The following is a 20,530-nucleotide window of genomic DNA, read 5'->3' on the forward strand; positions in this document are numbered from 1 at the left end:
ATTAATGAAATGGGATTCAAGTATGGCTATTACCACTAGGTTAGGGAATCAAACTTATAACAAACTAAGGAAATTTGTTTTTATTATAAGACCTCCAAAGAAGTATATATGATTTCTTCCTGTCTTGTTATTAAATGTTCAAACCTTGTTAACCATGTCGTGGAAGGTTTTCTTTTTTAATATTTGTTTTTATTTATTTTTTGAAGGTAAATGTTGTTGTGTGTATAAAATATTAAGGGAAATGAATATCAATCATGGATGTGTTCTACTTCTATAGTTCTATGTAAGTATTGGTGTGATTCTATCATTTCGTTTTTTAAAGGAAAAAAGAGCCTTAGACGTGTTTCATCATTTGGGAAGTAAAGAAATAAACACTCCTAATGAATGAGCTGATCGAGCACCTTTCCTTTCATGTCAAATACAAGCAAGTGGAAAATGAACTCTATAGCCTTGCTTGGATCAAACTCCTTTCTAAATCCTTATCGATTTCAATTTCGTTTAATCACACACTGGGTAGGGTTGGCCCGGGTGGAATGTCCACCCTCACCTTCCTAAAATCCTGTTTAATGTGGGATCCACTCCTATCCGTGTGAGATTGTTGAGAAATCAGATTCCCCTAGTTGAAGCAATTTGTGTTCGAGGGATCCATCTTCACTTGGATCTCAAATTACTTTTTCATTTTTTGTTTTTTTTGAGGAAAACACTTCTTTATAAAATTATTTATCTCAAAATACATAAATTTTTTTGGGTTCATTTATCTCAAAATATTAAATCCTTAAGAAATCATTTATTTTGTATACAGTTTTTCAATAGTTTTTTCTCCATGATACTTTCTGAGATAGATATAAATCATCCAAAGTCTAACACGAATGATATAATATCAAAATCTGAAACTGTAAAATGTATAGGAAAAAAACATTTTATATGGTTAATGATGTTTGGCAAGACCATGAAAGACAAAAGTGAAAAAAGAAGAGCATTAACCAGTTCAATCATACTGTATCAACCGGTTGACCTGACTTTTCTCCACTGTTTTCCTAACCTGACACATTGACACGTTTGCAAAGAAATGAACATAAACACGTTTATTATCCATTTATTATTATCTTTCTTTCTGATAGGTTCTCCATTGATTAATCTTGTGATGGTGAATGATCCTTCATATTGATAAAAACCTGGGACCAAATTTTTGGTAAATGATCTCCATCAAAAATTTCTAACAACCAGAAAAAGGAATATCTCCATCAGAAGCATTAAAATGAACAGAAGAAACGCATTCTCTATTTAACTACATTCTGTTGCTTGCCGTCATCTATTATCAGTTGGAGAAGAAAAAATATTTTTCTCAGAAGAACACAAGATTTTCATGTGGTAGTTGGTTCAGGCCCCACATTGGGCTGTTTTAGGTATAGTATATAAGCTGGTTGTTGCCTTGATTGTAGATTACACATGTGTTGTGATCTGTTATTAATTATCTAAATATTCACAATATCAAAGATGATCAATGGTGGAAGACAAACTAAAAAACATTGCATATATTTATACTTTAGAAAATAATAAATAAATTAAAAAAAAAAGACAGAATAAATTGACCACCAAGATACACCCAGGTGAAGAGATTTTGATCTGTGCTGCCTGACATTAACTGCTGCTCCATTACCCATTATTTAGATCAACGTGCAACCATCACAAAACACCCTTTTGCAAATCTAGCTAACAAGTAGAGGTTTATGCTTTCTTCATATTTCTCCAATACAAATAAAAAAAAGAAAATTTACTTCTGATGTTCTTGTTAGAAGTTAAAAGGTAAATCTCCCTCTTACTATGTGATAGACAGATGTTAAGGGAGTGCACACCTCTATTCGTCACCCTGAAGGGTAGAAGATCTGGATTCTCCCTTGGCTCCCTCTGGAGGTAGTGGAACCGAACTCATCATCCCGCATACAACACCTCACGTTCATCACCTGCAAATGTTTTATTAAGTGTGAAAGCTGAAACCTAATGAGAACAGGGTACAAGACCAAAGGCCGAGCAAGCAACCTTCTTTTAGAACATGGATGCATTCTTGAATGTCTGAAACACTAATCACTCATCTTGAATGCGAACTGAAGCTCTTTTATATATTCTCCACCTAAAATTGGATATAAAGTTGTTTACAAAACTTCTTAAAATTAAACGTCATTTCCATGAAAATTTTACACTTTCAAGGCATACAGAGACCATCTTTCCAATTGTTACAAGCAGAACATGATGCTAAACATATCATGCATCTTGGAAAGAAATTTTGATGGATGGGATGAAACAGGCAGGCATGAAGGCGGTGTCTTGGGCTCTGGATTCTTCTCCTTTTTCTTCCTTCTCAGATTAAAGAATTGTTGCATCATCTCTGCACACTGTGTCTCCAAGACCCCTCTTCGGATTGTAATCTTGGAGTGAAATGGGTGGATCGGCCCAGCCGGCTGATCTGAACTGCTTCCCCCTTCACCCCCACCAGGGAATAGCCTGCAATGCAAACTTATTAGTTATTAATTGACACTTCATTAATTCTTTTTACTTGAGGTCCTTGAAGTCACGTTCACATACGACGTGATCACGAGTTAAAACTTTGATTAGTTGAGTTGAATCCAATCAAAAGATATATTCCTCACAGGAAAACCAATGAACTTCAAATGACACATTGTATCATATCTACATGACTTAGCAAACTATGAAGGGATCCATAAATAAACCTACAGAACAGGAATGGGGTAAAAGGTCATTCATGTGTACAACAATTTCGGTTGAGTTCATGAATAACAGCCCCTTCCCTTAAATGTCTTTCTTAATGATTTACATGCATAACTTCTCACTGCTAGATGAAAAAACGTGGAAGCAATATACACAGTTGGATGTCAATGCCATTAAAACTCTTCTATTGAAAGAAAGAAGGCCACAAACACGAAAAAGGATCAGTTTCCCAGCAAAAGGACAGACTCATGAGTAGGACTCGAGTTCATATTTTCTATGGAAGAAGTTGCTGTCCAGAAGGTGATAGTAGTATATTACATTACCTAACCCAGCTGCCATCAGCACCAAGAAGCTTGTTGGGAGCCCCCATACTACAGTATCAATTCTAGCTTGAAGAATTGCTCCAGCACACATTGGACAAGGTTCAAGCGTCACATAAAGGGTTGTATCCTACAACAGGAAACACAACAAAATGGCTAATAAGTGGAGTCAGAAGAAAGACAAGTCCAAATGAGTTGAGAGAGTGTTTGCAGGTAAGCACTGGAAACTGTCTAATTCATAAGAAATCACTCATGAGCTAAGTTCAAGATTTCGTCTTGTCTCAAGGTTTCAGCCACCCCAAGAGGACCAAAAACTCAGGATTTTGCTGAATCTTGCCAAAATCTGCCAGGTTTTGGTGGTAGATTGCAAGTGGACTTTGTGTATTTTGGGGGTGTGGTTCTTTTTGGACAACCCATTATAGGGCCTATAAACACATACCCCACGGTTAGCTTGGTTAAAAAGGAAAAAAGAAAAGAAAAAAACAACCTTCAATGGTCTTTTGGATTTGCACTCTTGTTTGTGTCTTGCAGTCAAATCTTAATGTAATTTCACAAATCTAACATTTATGAAGTATAAATTCACATTCATGGAAACCCCTTGATCCATTGTGCACTGCTCTTTGAGCACCTATTATAGGATATAGATCACCACATTGTGATGAAACCCCTTGATCCATTGTGATAAGTCATATAAAGCTGCTGGCAGCATGTATGGCTGGTGGCTTGGCTAAAAGAAGATGTTGTCCACAAAAATCGAGTCAATACATCTCTTTGAATGGTACTCACAATTAATTTCAAATATTCCTGAGATTTCAATTGAAAATTTCGAGATCTTGACCGGAATTTTTGAGATATCGACCAAAGTCAAAATCATCGAAATTCCAGTCAACTAATCAATTTCATTTTGCAGGTATGTTTCATTTTGGTGACCCTGAAACATATGAAATCTCAAGAAATTTTGCGAGATTCAAACATTGCTTATGAGGTCATTTTTAACTTAAATGATTGCAAACTTGTCATACCCATCCTAATGGAATCATATATCTTATTTTAACAGTAAACAAGAAGGAATCACCAATTCTGTAAGTATAAAGAGACCAGGGAGAAGACTCACTTGTTCTTGGCATAAAAGGCAAAAACTACAAATTGTCCATCAAGTGTTACTTTTGTTTGCCCACAGACGCTCAAGGGAACCAAGGCACTTTGCGGTACCAGTAAATAATTATGAGATCAGCACACTCGGATTTCCAAGCATATTGAAGTTTCAAAATCATGGCAATCTCATGAGATTCATGACCATATCCTTCTACAAAACAAGGAGACTTCAACTTTCAAAACTATGCTATGTCGGACAAGCAGGTCTACATAGTGTCCATGATAGATAACAGGACTCGTGTCCTTGTTACCTGATTTCTTTGTATGTTGTGCACTAGTTAGCACACATTTCATGTGCTTCATGGGTTATGGTCCTAGTTGACATGGTGATGGGCAAACCAAGGCAGTGGAGAGGCCTGAAATTGCAGGCAATATCAACAAGGGATCTAAGGAGCCCAAGTTGACCAGAACGTCTGGAAGCCTAGTGATTGTTTATGCTGAGTTCACATCTGCATCAATTAAAAACCTTCATTAATTGATGCTCCGAGCTTTAAAGGGATACCACAAGCACATAGAAGTGACAGCTGTCCAGTTGCACCTCTCCACTTCATCCACTTTATAATCCTATGGCAACATCATCATCTATATCTCCTTCCTTGTTTATAATTGAACCCAGATATCTAAAGTGATCCAATGTGAGATCTTCCTCCCATTGTAAAAGAAATTCATCAATGAGAACTAAGGAAAACAATTTTTGCTAGCCATACTTTCAGCTTAGTGAGCTCCTTTTGGATTGAGACCAGATATGCACCACTATCAGTAATGGGCTATCACAGTGGAAGTGTCATCTTAAGAAAAGATACCAATACCAAATCAGAGAGATGCAAGATATGTGGAAAATGCGGTATGGAACGTCTAGGATATGTGGAAAATACTGTCTGAGACATAAAAGCCTATAAATCAGTAATATGTCTTCACCCAAAAAAAGGTAATATGTAAAATGTATCATGTATAGAAAGAACAAAGTATATTGAGACAAGCGCATACAGTGGATACTATATAAAGAATGAAGAGTCATCTCTTGGTGAAGTTTCTTACTTTTTCGAACACCAAAAGTTTTTAAGTATAATAACAATGTTGTAATGATACAATACATATTGATAGTATCAGCAGATACATAGGATACTAAACCCTGCCATGATCAGCACCTAGATGGGTTACTTGAACGGTGAATTGTCCTAGGTCAATGCTCTGATATTTAGCAGATCTGAACATAAATGACAGAGGAAAGAAGAGAGAAGAAAAGTGATTGAGCTACAGGACGAACCCTACCTACCTACACTCCCAAACTTTGGCACTTTCTTCCAACCATAACTTCAGTCTCCCACAGTCTTGCACACCCATTCATTAACCTTCCACAAATCAGTCTACCAGCTCGTCTTTTTTTGCATCCCTTGATCAGTTTCTCTATTTTCCTCGACAGTATCATATACTAAGGTCAAAGGGATCTAATTACTAGCCTGCTGTAGTCTGCACAATGAAATATGGATGCTGATCCAGTATCAGATTTCATCAATCTAAGGCATTCTTGGTTTTCTCTTTCGATTTATGAATTATATTTCTTCTCTCTTTTATGAACTTTCAATTGTTTATTGCATCATCGAAATTCCTAATTTTCATTTAAAATCATCGCAACAGTGACAATATTGTGATACAAGATGATCAATCAATTCTGCATAATCAGACAAACCTATAGTAAATAAAGTCATTGGCCCAATCATACAACTATTAATTAGCTCATTCATCCTGGGAAATCAACAACCTACTTTTGAGGATTAAGAAAGGATATGCTAATTAGTAAAACCTACATCCAGAAGAAAAGAACTGGAGAAAGAAAATACCACAAGTCTCCAAGTCCGGAGTAGGTTAGAAGCCTCCCTTATACAAATCATTTCTGCATGGGCAGTCGAATCTCTTAATTCTTCCACTCTGAAACACATAAAAAAGAAAAGAAAAGTCAAGGAATTATTTATTCTCCTGATGAAAATGAGGCATAACCAGTAATTACTTACAAATTAAAGCCACGAGCAATAATTTCTCCATTTTGTACCAGCACAGCACCAACAGGCACTTCCCAAACATCAGCAGCCTTCTGGGCTTCCAAAAGCGCTTCTCTCATAAACTTTTCATCATTTTCTCTTCGAAGAGTTTCTAGTTTATATGCATTTTCCCATTCATCAAATATATCTTTTGGTACTTGCTTATTCCGCTGGAACTTCTGTCTCTTCAATTGATCATCCTTCCCATCAGTTTTTGGGACTTCAGTTAAGCTCTCAGTGGTGGCTTGCTCCACATTCTCCTTGAAGTCACACATGGGCACCTTGGCTTTAATAGTTTCTGGCATCCATTCTATGGCTGGAGATCTTATCAGGCCTCTGCTTGGCAATGGTAAAGATGAATCCACGGGTGAGAGTGAAACAATACTGCCTTTATCTCCCCTATCTTCTTCTTTCCAACCAAATCTTGCCTCTTCAAAGGCCAAAGAAGTGCCTTGTGATGTCACATCTTTTCCAATAGACACCTTGGCTTTAGTACTTCCTGTTAACTGTTCTGTGACTGGAGATGATCTTATGACGCGCCTAGTGAGTAATGGTAATGATGATTCCATCGGCGCAATAGTGGAAGGAGTACCTTGATTGCCATTACCATCTTCTTTCCAATCAAATCTTTCCTCTACAGAGGCAGAAGAAGTGCCTTGGGATGTCACACCTTTTCCTAAGGTACCTGAATAGGATGAAGCATCACCTTCAGCCTCTAAAATTCTGTCCCCGGACATTGTTGATTCAGAGGCTTCTGCTTGGCTTTGAGTTGAAGCTTTACTTAGTAGATCAGCAGATCTGGGAACTTTCGGAGTACCTCTTTGTCTCTTTTTAACATTGTCGTGATCATTGTCATCTGGATCATGCCCAGAGAACCCTACCTCACTGCAAATAGATTCATTTGATGGACTCTTTCCACCTGATTTTGTTGTTGAATTATTGGTTCCAGAATGGGTGCCCCACCGTAGCCGAATCACATCTGTAATAATGTTCCAGAGAGACCTACCAGTTGTCCTCACAATTGTACCCCCAGTTGTGGAAGTGAACTCCTCAGGTGGTTCTCTCTGAGAATCACCATGCAAGGACGGGTCATTAACATCCCACATTTCATCTGAGGGTCCCTTCTTTTCAGAGACATCAGATGACTGCCTTGGATCAGGTCTCTTTAGCTGTAAGTCCTCAGATCCAGATTGCCCAGGACCCTGCTGTATATATTTCCAGTCACCATATGCAGATGTAGTTTCAGAAGTTCTTTCCTTCTGGAAATCAGATGTAAATATTTCATCTTGGACTTTCTCCACAAACTCACCAACAAACTGACTGGAGGATCTCTCAAAGCGATTAGCAGAACCCAATGCATCTTCATGGAGCATAAGGCTTAGATTCTCTCCAAAAGCCTCACCGCTTTTAGTTTCAACATGTAATTCTTGGGGAGAATTTGCAGTTTGCGCTTGTGGGTGCGTAGTCAAAGAGCTAGAGCTACTTTCTGAGAGCTCAACAGAAGCCTCTAGGTCTTCATTCCCAATTTTGACATCTACCAATTGCGATGGATGTGCCAGCATAACCTGGGAAATTTTGTTTTCTTCTGTTGATACGCCCTTAAGTTCCACTCTAGCAAGTGGATCTGAATACAATGGTGCCTTGGAGGTTGAGGCCCTCTCCATGGAGCTCCACCAAGAACTCGATACTTTTGTTGGCCTTCGAGATTCTTTTCTTAGTCCAACCTGTTCAGCGCCTCTTTCACCAGCTCCGCTGCCATTTTGTCTCTCTTCATGAACCTGATCAACCACAACTGAAGCCAAATTTCTTTCTCTGCTATTCATTCTTGTATCAGAAAATGTATGTGCCCAATTAAAATTTTTAGAAGCATCAGAAGCCATCTGATTTGTTAGATCTTGGGATCGTCTTCTTAACTCAGCTGTCCCATAAAACCTTTGATCAGTTTGGACCTGTTGCTCCTTTGACTTCTGAACAGAACCCTGCATTTTAGTTGAGAGTTCTTCTCTGTTATCCATTCCAGACTCAAAACGCATCCCTGAAGTGTGAGCCCTTTGAATTTTACTATCTGTAAACTTGGTCCGCTGCTGTGATTTCCTTCTTATTTCAGTTTGTTCTACAGTCTCTGTAACTGTTTGTCCATCCAGCTTTCTTGCTACCTGGTTTGAATTTATAGGTGAACTTAAGTTCATTTCTCTGCCACTGAATTGCCTCTGGAAGCCAGAGGCCTTCTGGTAATCACTTCCCTGGATCCCTGACATTTCTTGAACTTGTTGAGATTTTCTTCTTGATTCTGCATGTTCAAGAGCTACCCTACCACTTTGGCTATTTCTCTCCACTGTTTCCTTGACCAATTTCACCGCTGAACTTGGCTCATCTTCCCTGCCATTAAATCCCTTCTGGTGACCCAAAACAATTTCCATGTCACTATCATTAACCTCAAGTTTCCTGGACAACATCTGTGAAGACTCTTCTCTTGATTGTACTGGCACAACAGAAACTTCAGTGAATTTTTTCTCTGCTTTGCTTCTAGAACCCCATTTATTACTGCTCATCATTTTATCTGATCCCACTGCAGACCCTGCAGCACTTCCCTGTCTTGAGATTTCCCTGTACCCATGGACATCTTCATCATGACCCTTAAACTGTTTTCTGACATCCAGTGCAAGAACATCCTCTCTGCTACTCCTTGATTCATTCTGTTTGTAATCGCATGAGGATCCTCCAACAAACTCTGGATGCTTATCCTCAATATAGGTGTCACTCTCAATGTCATCAAAAGAAGATGCTGAGTAAAATGATGAGCAACCAGAACTGTCTCTCCTAGGCCCATGATCCTCTGTTGTCGAAGATACTCCATTCCTCCCTGACAGCTGAAAATAATCTTCCCTCGATTTAACAGTGCTAGATTCATATTCCACCTTAGAATTCCTCTCCGATGATGGAGCTTGAGCAATCTCCCTTTCCATCCTAGGATGTTCACTCCTAAACCCAGGACTTTGAGCCCTTGAAGATACTCCTCTCCTCCCTGACAGTTGATAACATTCTTCCGTTGTTTTGACAATACTAGATTTATATTCACCCTTATAATTCCTCTGAGATGATGGAGCTTGAGCACACTCCTTTTCTTTCCTATGTCCATCTTTCCTAAGCACGTGATTCTCAGTCCTCAAAGATGCCTCACTCCACCCTGACTGATGATAATTATCTTCCCTTGACTCAACTGTGATGGGTTTATATCCACCTTTGGAATCCCATTCCAGTGATTTGTTTCTAACACACTCTTTTCCTTTCCTGCGACGTTGATCAACCACTCTCCCTATCTTATCCACTGGCTTCCTCCTTGCTGCTGATCGACCAACTAACGTATCACTGAGTTTGTCAGTCAACAAGCTGAGCATTGCTTCAGCACTTTCATCAGTACCTGAATCACCACCCTCACTCTTCTCCTCCCAAACCATACAACCAAATTTCCCATTTCCCCTCTTCCTCCTCCTCCTACAAGCATTACTCTCATTGAGAGAGCAGGACACTCTATAGGATCCCCGATCAAGATCATAAAGGGGCAACTGGCAATAACGCTCGAAACCAGTTAAAATCAGCCTTCTAGAAGCTGACCACTGAATCAGAGAAGCATGCGTAAACCCATAAAAAAATCTAGGGTATACAGGCAACCCGTGGTTGGATAAAGCACAGCAAGTACAATGAGAAGATGATGAGTGCAAGTTCTCAGTTCTTTCACTCAATAAGTAACTACTATCATTGAAGGAAAAAGAAAGAGAACCTTTCCTCCAAAGGGACATTGAGCTCAGGTAAGTGCTGTGCATGTTTACTTTGGAGTAATAGACAGAAAAAAGAGCGATACGAAAGAGATATACCACTAATACTAAAAATGGCGGATTTGAAGCATCTGTTGAGCTTCAGCAGTTGATACTTGAGAAGACGATGCTAATGTAATCTAACCGATCCAAGGAGACCAGACCGCACCTGCCCAGATTGGATTTCGCAAGTTTGATTGCCGACGCTGGAACATGACAAATGAGAACTCAGTTTTCCCCTTTGTGCTTTATCCTTGAGTCGCCCATTAGAACCAAGCTGCTCCTCTGATAAAATACAGTCTAATTGTATAAAGCATGACAGCTGTCTTTCATTTTCCAAGCCAAAGATAGACCATCGAAGCCCTTTGAAGAACAAGATTCCCTCGATCCAACAAGTTGCAGGCTAAACCCAAACTTAAAATACTCCTCTGGCAGCCCTCACCACCATGTGAGCCCTCACGAATCACTCACTCACTTGTGAGTACTGGTAGTGTGTGCCTGTGCCTGCAACTTCACCTTTCCCTTCAAACACACGTGTCTGACATGTCTTCGCCCCAGCTGGCTCCGTAGAGATTAACTGAGTCAAGTAAACCCGCTGAGTTAGATCGGAAAGCATTAACCGACTCGATTTCCAATTTCCTCCCCTCTTTACCCAACAAAAAAATTCCGCCCTTTAAAGTCTCCGGTTAAAAGTTGAAACACTGGTATTAAATTTTCCCCCGTTTCTCCAGAAGCTTTCTCTGCGTGTTTCTGAGAAGCGAAGAAGATGGCAATGGTGCAGTTGTGTGGCGTAGCGAGAAGGGTGATGATGGCAACGACGGGAGCTCCGCAGGCGGCGGTTGCAGCATCGTCTCTGCCGGCTCTGTGTGGTCGTGGGGACAAGAAGACGAAGAAGGGGAAGCGGTTCAAGGGTTCATACGGCAATGCAAGACCCAAAAAGAAGAAGATGATCGAGAGGATCAAGGACAAGGTTGAGGTCCCAAGGTCCACTCCTTGGCCTCTCCCTTTCAAGCTCATCTAATTTTTCTGAATTTCATCACCTGAATATCTCTACAGCTGCATAGTCTTCTTCTTCCAGTTTGTGTTAATCAGTGGGAGTTTTTGTTTTATGCAGTTCAGCAGAGTACTTGTACATTTCCTTGTTATTACGAATGAATATTTTTCTAGCTAGGTGTATAATCTTTCTCCTGAATTGGGATCAAATATTTTGAGGAAACATTCATCGGTTTAGCTTATGGCAATCTTGTCTGGCTTTACAGAGTAGTAAAATGATAAATTTGTTCATCTTTAAATCAGAAAATAGAAACCATGATACAAACCGTGAAAGAAATTTCACAAAGGCAAAAAAGGGAAAACGCGACAATACAAAGAATATTTTCTATCAGTTGGAACAGAGAATTCTAAGGACTGCTACTAACACCCACTCCAAGAAAAAGAGGGGAAGAGACTACGAGCACAAGCTCTCAGGTGATTTTGAAAAAATTAAATAAATAAAGTCAATAACGAAACAAATTTTAAAATTATGGATGATTTCCCCACCTGCTCCCCTAAAGCTATATGGCATATCAAGGAATCCTGTGAATCATCTGACCTGTGAAGGGGAACAAAGCAGACCAGATGCATCTGATCCAACTATAGAAAGGTCACAAACAGCACAGAGCTGCCCCTCGACTGAAGGTACAAAATGTGAACCACAATATGGGCAAGATACATATTTTTGTCCAGTGTATATGGGCACATACGTTGCTCCACAAACCACAAAAGGATTCCTGAAGTCATAATTTAACTTGGTTGCATCTTTCATATTTTTTTCACAAGCCTGCAGAACTTGCCTTGCCCTTTTCACTTGATTTTCATTAGAAGGATTAGTTTCCAAATACCGCCTCGCAAAATTTCCTGCTGTGATCAAACTTCCAGCCTTGTAGCAAATTCCCATTGCACTATTCAGAGCAAGCCTCGAATGGATCATCTGAAGATTGCAGTGGGTAAAGTAGGCTGCCAACTCCTGCTGACGGACAACGTCATCTTTAATTTCCTTTCTTTTGACTTCCATCTTCAATCCCAGGACATATTCTTTTGCTATAGCAATCAACTCCTTAACATCGTCAACTTCTCTCCTTGACTCTACCACAATTAGTGGAATCGTGTGCAAGATGTTGAGGAAAACTCTCAAAGCCTCAACAAACTTACCTTCTGTGGTGGCCTTATAAGCTGTTTTAAGTTTATCATCCAACTGAGAAAGTTCAAACATCAGGGCTGGAGGGTACCTTATGTTGGGGGCGGCAGATTCGTTCCATCCCCTCTCAATTGCCTTAGTGATCACTGGCACAGAATCAAATCCCCGTATATATGAATGGCTTCCCAGGTATAAGTCCATCAACATTGGTTTCAGGGGAGCAAAATTCTTCACACCCAATTGACGGTTCAGTAAGTGCACTGCAGTATCAAAATTGCCAGCGGCTGCATGCTCACCAGCTAGAGAGGTTCGTTGAGTCCAGACTTGGGATACAGGTGTGCCTGGTGTTGGGGTTATAAATGTAGCAGTGTGGCCACTAATTGCAGTGCTTGGTGAATCAACTTCAGTTGGTAGATCCAGGTCCTCAAGATCCCATCCTCCCTCTGCATCTTCTCCATTGATTTCATCATTAACAATAACAACCCCATCATCTCCATTCAGCATGTCATCTACATCAGCAATGTCCAGGTCCTCAACCCAATCACCATCAACAGACTCAACCTCTTCCTCTTGTCCTGTCTTGTGCACGTTGTCAAACTCACCATCAAACATGCCTTTCATTACCCTCAAAAGGGGCCAATCTCCACCAAATACAATGGGTGCCGGAGGAATGAGGAGAGACGAGACTTTTCCTTCAGGTACACATGGAACTGTATCACCTAACTCACTAGCAAGCCTATCAGCAACTTCCTTTAGCCCATGAACTTTAGCTGTAACATATGCAAGAGGTAAGTGTCCAGCATTCTCTAGAATTTTCACACGCTCATGGATATCACCCAAGTACAGGGCATTGTGGAATTGCCCCATTACATCATTCTTCATCTCAGCTATTCGCAGCATTTTGGACAATTTTTCCAGATTCCCTGTTACAAGATAAAGAAAGGACAGCCTCTCAAAATTCTTTGTCCTCTGGTATGCATATTCCACAATGCTGGCATTGCCTTGTCGGAGAGCCTCAACACCCAACTTATACCAGTGTTCTTTTTCATCTATCTCCTTTGCTGATGCAACAGCTATTTGAATATTACCACTTTCGAGTGCCAAGTTAAATCGACTTCTTTCATCTTTGACTAAATGAAGAGCAATTCCTGGGAACCCCTTTTGTTGCAGATAGGCGACCATGGCTTGTCCGCAGAACCTTGAACTCTTGATCATACTCATTACATGATCAAACCTTTTCTTTACGAGTGAAAGTTTGAAAACATACTCGGTTGCATCAACTGTTATGGAACAGTGCTTTCCATCCCTGTCCAGACAATGAACAATATTCTGAGTAACCTTTGTGATATACAAAGGAACATCAAGGGTCTTGATAATTCCACTGTCACCACTTGAAAGACAATATTTCATATGGTTCAATGTTGTGTATATGAAGATCCCATTATCATCCCAGGCACCACTCTTTATGCGAATTGTCTCGTGAACTGTACATCGATGCATAAGCTTCTTGGTAGCAATTACTATAGCATGTTTGCTGAGCAAAGCAACACACTCCATGTCATTTGACCAAGCAATATATCTAATAAAGGGAGTATGGAGCTCTCCAAGCACAATTCTCTGCTGAAGATCAAAGATGACCACTCTATCTTCAGCCCGGCATAATAGGTTGCCTGTTCCAGCATAGAATATTGCATCAGCAACAATAGGAAGGCTGGTTTTCTTCACAATTTCATTTTTTAAGTTCTTAACTAATGCCAGGTTGTTACTCTTGTCAAGCACAGCTATCCTATTACGAGCCACAAAAACAGCTGAAGCTCCTATGCCTCTCACTGATTCTTGCAAAACATCAACTTTACCAATGCCGGTTTTTGGTGAGACATAAAGCTCATAAGATCCACCATCAACATCTGAACAGATCAAAACAGCATTTTCTGTTGGGCTATAAGAGAGTGTCCTTGGAACCTGATTCAAGCAGAGGGAACCAGGTCGCCGTATGGGAATTGCTTGGATGTCTCTTTGTGTTGAGAACTCGTAAAGACGCAAGAAACGATCTCTGACATAGAATAAGGTATCACCGCTTACAGAAAATGCAGGTCTTTCCCTTTCCAACTTAAAGACAATCATACCACTATCATGACCAGCTGCTAAAAGATTCATCTCTGGATGGGATGCAAGAACCCAAAATCGATCATGTTCTCTGCGGAATGTCTGGATACCAGTTCGTTTAGTGACATCCCAGACACGAACACTTCTATCCTCAGAGTTTGATGCAATAATGTCCTGCTTTGCAAGGAACATAACACAAGACACATTGTTTGTGTGGCCTCGCAGTGTGTCCACTTCCCATGCTTTGGTATCTGAAATAAAGAGAACAGAGTTTACTGTATTTACCCATGTATTAATAGATAAATAGATATACCAAAGCAGCATTACACATGTAATCCATCAAAAAGACAATATGCCTCAGCATTACCATTCATTCGCCACAATTTTATTAGACGATCGTCCGCTCCAGATACAATCAGTGGCAGGCTGGGGTGGAATGAAGCCCAATTTACTCCGCGATCATGACCCTCCAAGACATATTTAACAACAGCATCGACTCCCCCAAATAAATCTGTGTTAATTTCGCTAAGATGCAGAATGTCATCTGTAGGAGACACAGTCTTCTTTCTCAGGGCTCCTATATCCCAAACACGAATTGTTTGATCCAAGGATGCAGTAATGAGCAAATCCTCTTTTGGATGGAAACAGGCACACATAACATAATGGTTGTGTCCAGTTAAAACGGAAACACAGGTGCGCGATTGCCAATTCCATATTCTAACCGTTTGATCATCGCTTGCACTTACAATCCAGGGATATTCATTATGGAATTGGACAGTGCGGACGTAATCAAGGTGCCCAAGAAGAGTAAATAAACAGCGACGTGTCTTATAATTCCAGACCTTGATCACATAATCATCTCCTGCAATAACCATTAGGTTTGATCATTTAGGGAACAAGAAAAAAATTCTATTGATGCTCATATCATGGCATTGAGGATTACAAGTGCAAGTATCGGTGTCTATTTGATTACTTATAAGTGCAAGTATTGATGTCAATATTATTACCCAGGAACCAATAAAGAAATCAACAACTAACAGAATCAAGAAAATTGACAGAATACATTCAGGATGAATTCAACTCCTAGCATTTGAAGCCTCAAACAAGAACTACATGGATGTATACATGGGAAAGATTGAACTTGTAATGTCAGTATGTCACATCCTGTTCTGACAGAATATGTAATCAGACAAGTGAGACAGGGAAAGGTATGAAGACATACGGGTTCTTGTGTTCTGAAGTTTTCCTTTCTGCACAAGGAGGGCATAAACATGAGGCTACCAAAGACCATCAGGTTCTGTTTAATTACACAGTAAATTTAGGTTAAGAGAAAAATATCTGCACATTGTGTGCGGACTCTTTTCCATTCCCTCTGTTAGAAATGTGGGGCCCCATGCATGTATTTTTATTTAATTTTCATTTCATCTGCATTAAAATGTGGATTCCACAAAAATGATACTTTTTTTCAGATCATAAACTAGTGTACTGTGCAGATTCCTACATTCCCTCTCCAAACCCAATTTGGAATTGACACAGTGCCTCACGATGCATCTTAAATTATTGGTGATGAAAGAATACCTTAGATGACGATTTTGAGGGAGTCTCAATTCAAGAAATAATTTGATGCCATAATTCTGTAGGGAGAAGAAAATTATTAAGTGAACTGCTGTCCTGATCTGCCAAACACTTCCGTGCAGTTGACAAAAAAGGCTTCATGGGTTGCATCTTACGTTATGGGTGTTTGAAGTGATTAAAACGATGGTTCTGAGAGACCCTGGCTTTGAGCATAATCTCATCACACAAGTCTGTCAAGAGAGGGAGGAGAGAATATTTTCAAAATTTATGCAACTCAAAAGTTGCAAGTTCTCATGCAAGAATATCAAAATTTGAGCCCACAGGTGAAAATTGTCTACAGAATACATGGTATTGCAAGAAAAGAGTCTTACTATTACCAAGATCATCACTCAAAATATGCATGTTATTCATCCCCTGAATGATGCATAAATGAAGCCTTCACTTCTGTATGCTTATATATGGGTGATTACTGAAGGACTAAGACAATAGAGTTTTGATGAAGTTCACCAGGTTGAAGATAGAAAGACTTGAAAATCCTTTGGGAAACAAAAACTGCACTGAACCAAAAACTGTGAACATTAGGCAGAAAACTGGCAGGGTTATATCTCTCAACCCACCCAACCAATAGGGCAATAACCAGTGTTGGAAAGAAGTCCTAACAGATTGATTGAAAACCTAGAATACCAAGGCAAACTGATGATTATATTGGGAGAGACAGAAAATAGAAACTTAAGCCACAAACTAGTATGGACAGAAAATTTTCCACTTCAGTATTGATTTTTGTTTTCCTTCCCTTTATTACCAAAGGTGGATTTTGTAAGAAATGACAGTTAAGTGTAGTAAGATCACACTTCCAAAATCATAAATATAAAGTACATAGATAATCAAATTGACTAAGAAAATAAAGACAGAGAAATAAAGGAATCATATAAGACAAGATCTACCCAGATGGAAAAAAAACCCTAATGAAATTGAGGAAAAGCCAGATGAACAGAGGAAGTTGAACATTGGATCACTTTCCTGAGACAAACATATTAGCAACATCTTGTAGAACCAAAGAAGACAACAGATCTAAATATTTCTGTTTTTAGACCCAACAGTAGCCAAAGCTTCTTAAATATACAATACCATAGAAAAATTGAACTCTGCTGATCCAGGGACATTGATTCTATTTTCAAATGACAGAGAATATTACAGATGAGGAAGGCAATTCCTGGTGTAGATTTCCTTTTTTATTTTTTTATTTTTATAGCATATATATAGAGACTTATACTTTGTAGCAATGAAAATGCTGTGAAATGAAAATCATCCTTGGGAGATATATATGGTTCACAAAGAGCAAGCATGCATGATTGCCATAGGCAAAAAAGCTTCCGTAGTTCTGCTTCTATTTAAACAAAGACTGAAAGAGTACACCAACCCTTGACTATCGAATCAATTATAACACTGATATCCAAGGCTAAAATTTGTAGAGGTGAAGTTATATAGCTTTGTAATAGACTTTCCAATACTCTCTAGGGTCAGTCTTTTGTCTTTTAAAGTATAGGAACAAAGAGCAGTTAAGCTTCCAGGAAAAATTTTTTTCTTGAAAAAACAATATAAATACCCATATGTTTGATGTTCTTTTCAAGAATTATGTGGGAGAATTTCATTTATCAATGTAAAGTTTCCACCGCCTGTGCAAGGTCTTATGACATTTTCTCTTTTCACAGTGAAAAGTCCATATATCACTTAATCTTGATGTTGTTCAAGTGTCTAGGTTTTCCTGCTCATCTCCCTCTACTTTTGGTAGCTATTACATGGATATGCAATACAATATGGGAGGATTTCCGGCGGAAACCTACATTCTTCACTATCTGACCTCTCAGCTCACAGCCATGTGAAGCAAAGATGCTTCAAAATCGGACCATCTATTTGATAGGAGATCCTGCCCATTTGTTTGTAATCCAACTTAGCCATATTGCTTGGGCTTGTCTTCTTGATATCCACCACCAAAATGCTACCCTACTAAAATGAAGGGGTTAAGATGGAATTTTCAAAGTCATGTTGACAGTAAAATCTATTACTTGATACTTTGTAGACTGCTTCAAAGATTCTAAAAATCCATGTTGCACCACTTCAGCAACTGTAGGCTGCAACATAATAGGCATGTATTGTCCTTTTTGCCTGGAGATAAACCCAAAAAGCTCATAAGCAGGCCCCTTTTAAAAACCTTTTTTTAACCCGAACCCATCGAGTCAATAAATATGATAATTTACTCCATATGCTCGGTGATTTTGCTCATGGTGATCCACTCATTCCTTTGCTTCACAAGAAGTGAGAAACAAGCCAACAATTGCTATGCATGTTTTTTTGTTTCTTACTATTTGAAGTACAACTCTTCTATTGTTATCTCAATTGCTACATACTTCACTTAATTTAGCATGTCATTCTTTTCTAGTACAATATTCTAATTTAACTTCCTACAAATGGTTGGGCTGGATGAGTTAAATGCCCACTTAACAAGATGATCAAATAGTAATGCATCAAACCTATTTCTCATTATCATTTGCCTTGACCTTGCGCAGAAATTGGGATCCAGATCCACCCTTGCATTGAATGTAGGAAAACTTCCACCATGTGCTGGTCTCCTTGTGAATCACGCTTAGCAATCCCCAAGCAGAAGAAGCATGGTTCCAGGCATAAACTGTAACGTACGGTAATCTATACCATGCGTGTTCTTAAAAGCTACTTGCAATTGCATTACGGAAAAGGTTAAATGATCACCTCAGCACTCCCCGATCTAATCATAAGATATTGTTGGAGCACAATTAATGTAAACTATTCACAAATTCGATATCAAGAAGAAGAAATTGCTCCCTATCTAACCAAATCGCGAAGACAAGCAATGAGCCTGCATGTACTAGATTGGCGGAGCATCCCAACTTTCATGAGTGAGTAAATTATAGCACATATATACTGCGCGGAATCCAATCATCATGATGACTGATTAGCATTGTCGGTGAAAATGAAAATGAGAATTAAAAACGAAATGTAAATATGTAATGTACCTCCAGAGGCAAAGAGCGGCTGAGTGTGATGGAAATGAACACCACGAACTGGACCGTCGTGCTCATCGAATTTGTCAATGAGTGTTCCCATCCTGTAATCCCAGAGTTGGATCACTCCGCTATGGAGGCTGGCCAAGATCCATGGCCTCTTATTGTGGAAGCTCAAGCCCTTAACCCTGTTACTCTTCGTCTCGAACTTGATCAGCATCGTGTTTTAATTGGCAAATCTGATCTAAACACAGGAGCAGGAGAAGCAGAGAAGCAGCAGCAGCAGCAGCGAGGGTTTGAATCAAGAAGTAATGCTACCTACATGTTGGTCACAGATCTGAAGGAAGAGACAAACGTAGAGTTCACGCTAATTTCGGAGAAAGAAGAAATGAGAGGGAGAAGGAGAGAGAAGAGACCAGTGACTGATTAGTCGGTAGTGCCAGCTCCATATATATTACGCCTGGCGCGCAATCCAAAATAACTGTCCGACACTGGGACGTCCTCGGAACGTTGCCGTAGGGCGCGATGGAATGGAGCGTGGAGATATGTGAAGTTTTAAACACGTGCGTAACACTTGGATGGGAATCTTGGCTTGTTGAGTCTCTCATATGATTTGATTGAAAATGTGACAAATAATATCGTATTATATATTTATATTACTATATAAAAAAAGAAAATTAATTTTATGGACAAAATTATCCTAATTTCTTCCTTAAAATGACTACCACGATGTTATTAGAAACAAAAAAAAATTAGATATTTTATGAGTTCAAATTTGTCTATTTATTTTGTATAATCACTGTATTGATTAATGTCATGAATTTTTTGCATATAATTCTACCTTCTTTTTTTAATTAGAGAATAGTAAGATTTTGTTTTTTCTATCTTCGTTTCCTTTTGTTTCAGTATCATCGTATTTTATCGAATTCTAAATTTGTTATCTCATTCTTCCTTTTTATCGATTAATTAGATTGAAGAAGATTTGATTCCATTTTATTTCTCGGTTTCATTTTGTCTCAATTATTTGTTTGTCAAGCAAATCAAACTTAAAATCTGAAATAAGTCCCACCATCGTCATTTTCATCAACAATTTGGGTAAATGCCTCAGGTAAAAAGCCAAGAAGGAAAAACAAAGTATTAGTACGCAACAATAATCCAACCAAATAATTGGCTCCTGCATTGGAGCTCACACATCGAATAGTGGAAGACGCATTTGGCGAAATCGTTTGGCCATATCACGAATGTCGCTTTTCATTTATGCATTATACTTTTCCATAATCGTTGCAATAGCACCCTACGAGTTAGAACGGATTTGAACCATAGGAATGGTGTGCTCCACAGCAGTGACCAACCCTCTGTGAATGATGGTGAGTTTCATATGAGCGCAAAGATGACATTTCATGTGAGATGGAAAGAAGTGTTGTAGAAAATACTAGTAGACAATAGAATTCTATGATAGACACTTACTCCCCACTGAGACTTTTGGATAAGAGACATTTTAGGAAAATATTATAAGTTCTACATATTGTTGTTACTTATGGGAAAAGGTAAAGCTGTAAATAGCTTCAAGCATGTTTCG

The 20,530-nt window shown here is 39.1% G+C and overlaps 3 protein-coding genes across 3 annotated transcripts; 1 reads left to right on the plus strand and 2 right to left on the minus strand.

Moving 5' to 3' along the window:
* Positions 1 to 1,389: 1,389 nt before the first annotated feature.
* LOC149025644 (uncharacterized) lies at positions 1,390 to 10,585 on the minus strand. The gene is given in 5 exon segments (XM_089145843.1): positions 1,390 to 2,502; positions 3,051 to 3,090; positions 3,093 to 3,177; positions 6,044 to 6,131; positions 6,215 to 10,585. Coding segments are annotated over 5 exon segments (4,332 nt in total). The 5' UTR covers positions 10,066 to 10,585; the 3' UTR covers positions 1,390 to 2,234.
* A 172-nt stretch (positions 10,586 to 10,757) lies between these two features.
* LOC149025645 (small ribosomal subunit protein bTHXm-like) lies at positions 10,758 to 11,267 on the plus strand. Its single transcript, XM_089145845.1, has one exon. It carries the CDS (start codon positions 10,823 to 10,825, stop codon positions 11,075 to 11,077), a length of 255 nt encoding a protein of 84 aa, XP_089001971.1. The 5' UTR covers positions 10,758 to 10,822; the 3' UTR covers positions 11,078 to 11,267.
* Positions 11,185 to 19,357, minus strand: LOC149025646 (coatomer subunit alpha-1-like). Its single transcript, XM_089145844.1, has 3 exons — positions 18,964 to 19,357; positions 14,706 to 15,200; positions 11,185 to 14,589 (listed from the first exon to the last, which is right to left on the minus strand). The coding sequence occupies exons 1-3, from the start codon at positions 19,169 to 19,171 to the stop codon at positions 11,639 to 11,641; spliced, it is 3,654 nt and encodes a 1,217-aa protein (XP_089001970.1). The 5' UTR covers positions 19,172 to 19,357; the 3' UTR covers positions 11,185 to 11,638.
* Between the last annotated feature and the right edge of the window lie 1,173 nt (positions 19,358 to 20,530).

The sequence above is a fragment of the Hakea prostrata genome, chromosome 2 (genome assembly GCF_041222555.1).
Source record: "Hakea prostrata isolate BN-2017 chromosome 2, UWA_Hpros_2, whole genome shotgun sequence".
Taxonomy (NCBI): Eukaryota; Viridiplantae; Streptophyta; class Magnoliopsida; order Proteales; family Proteaceae; genus Hakea; species Hakea prostrata.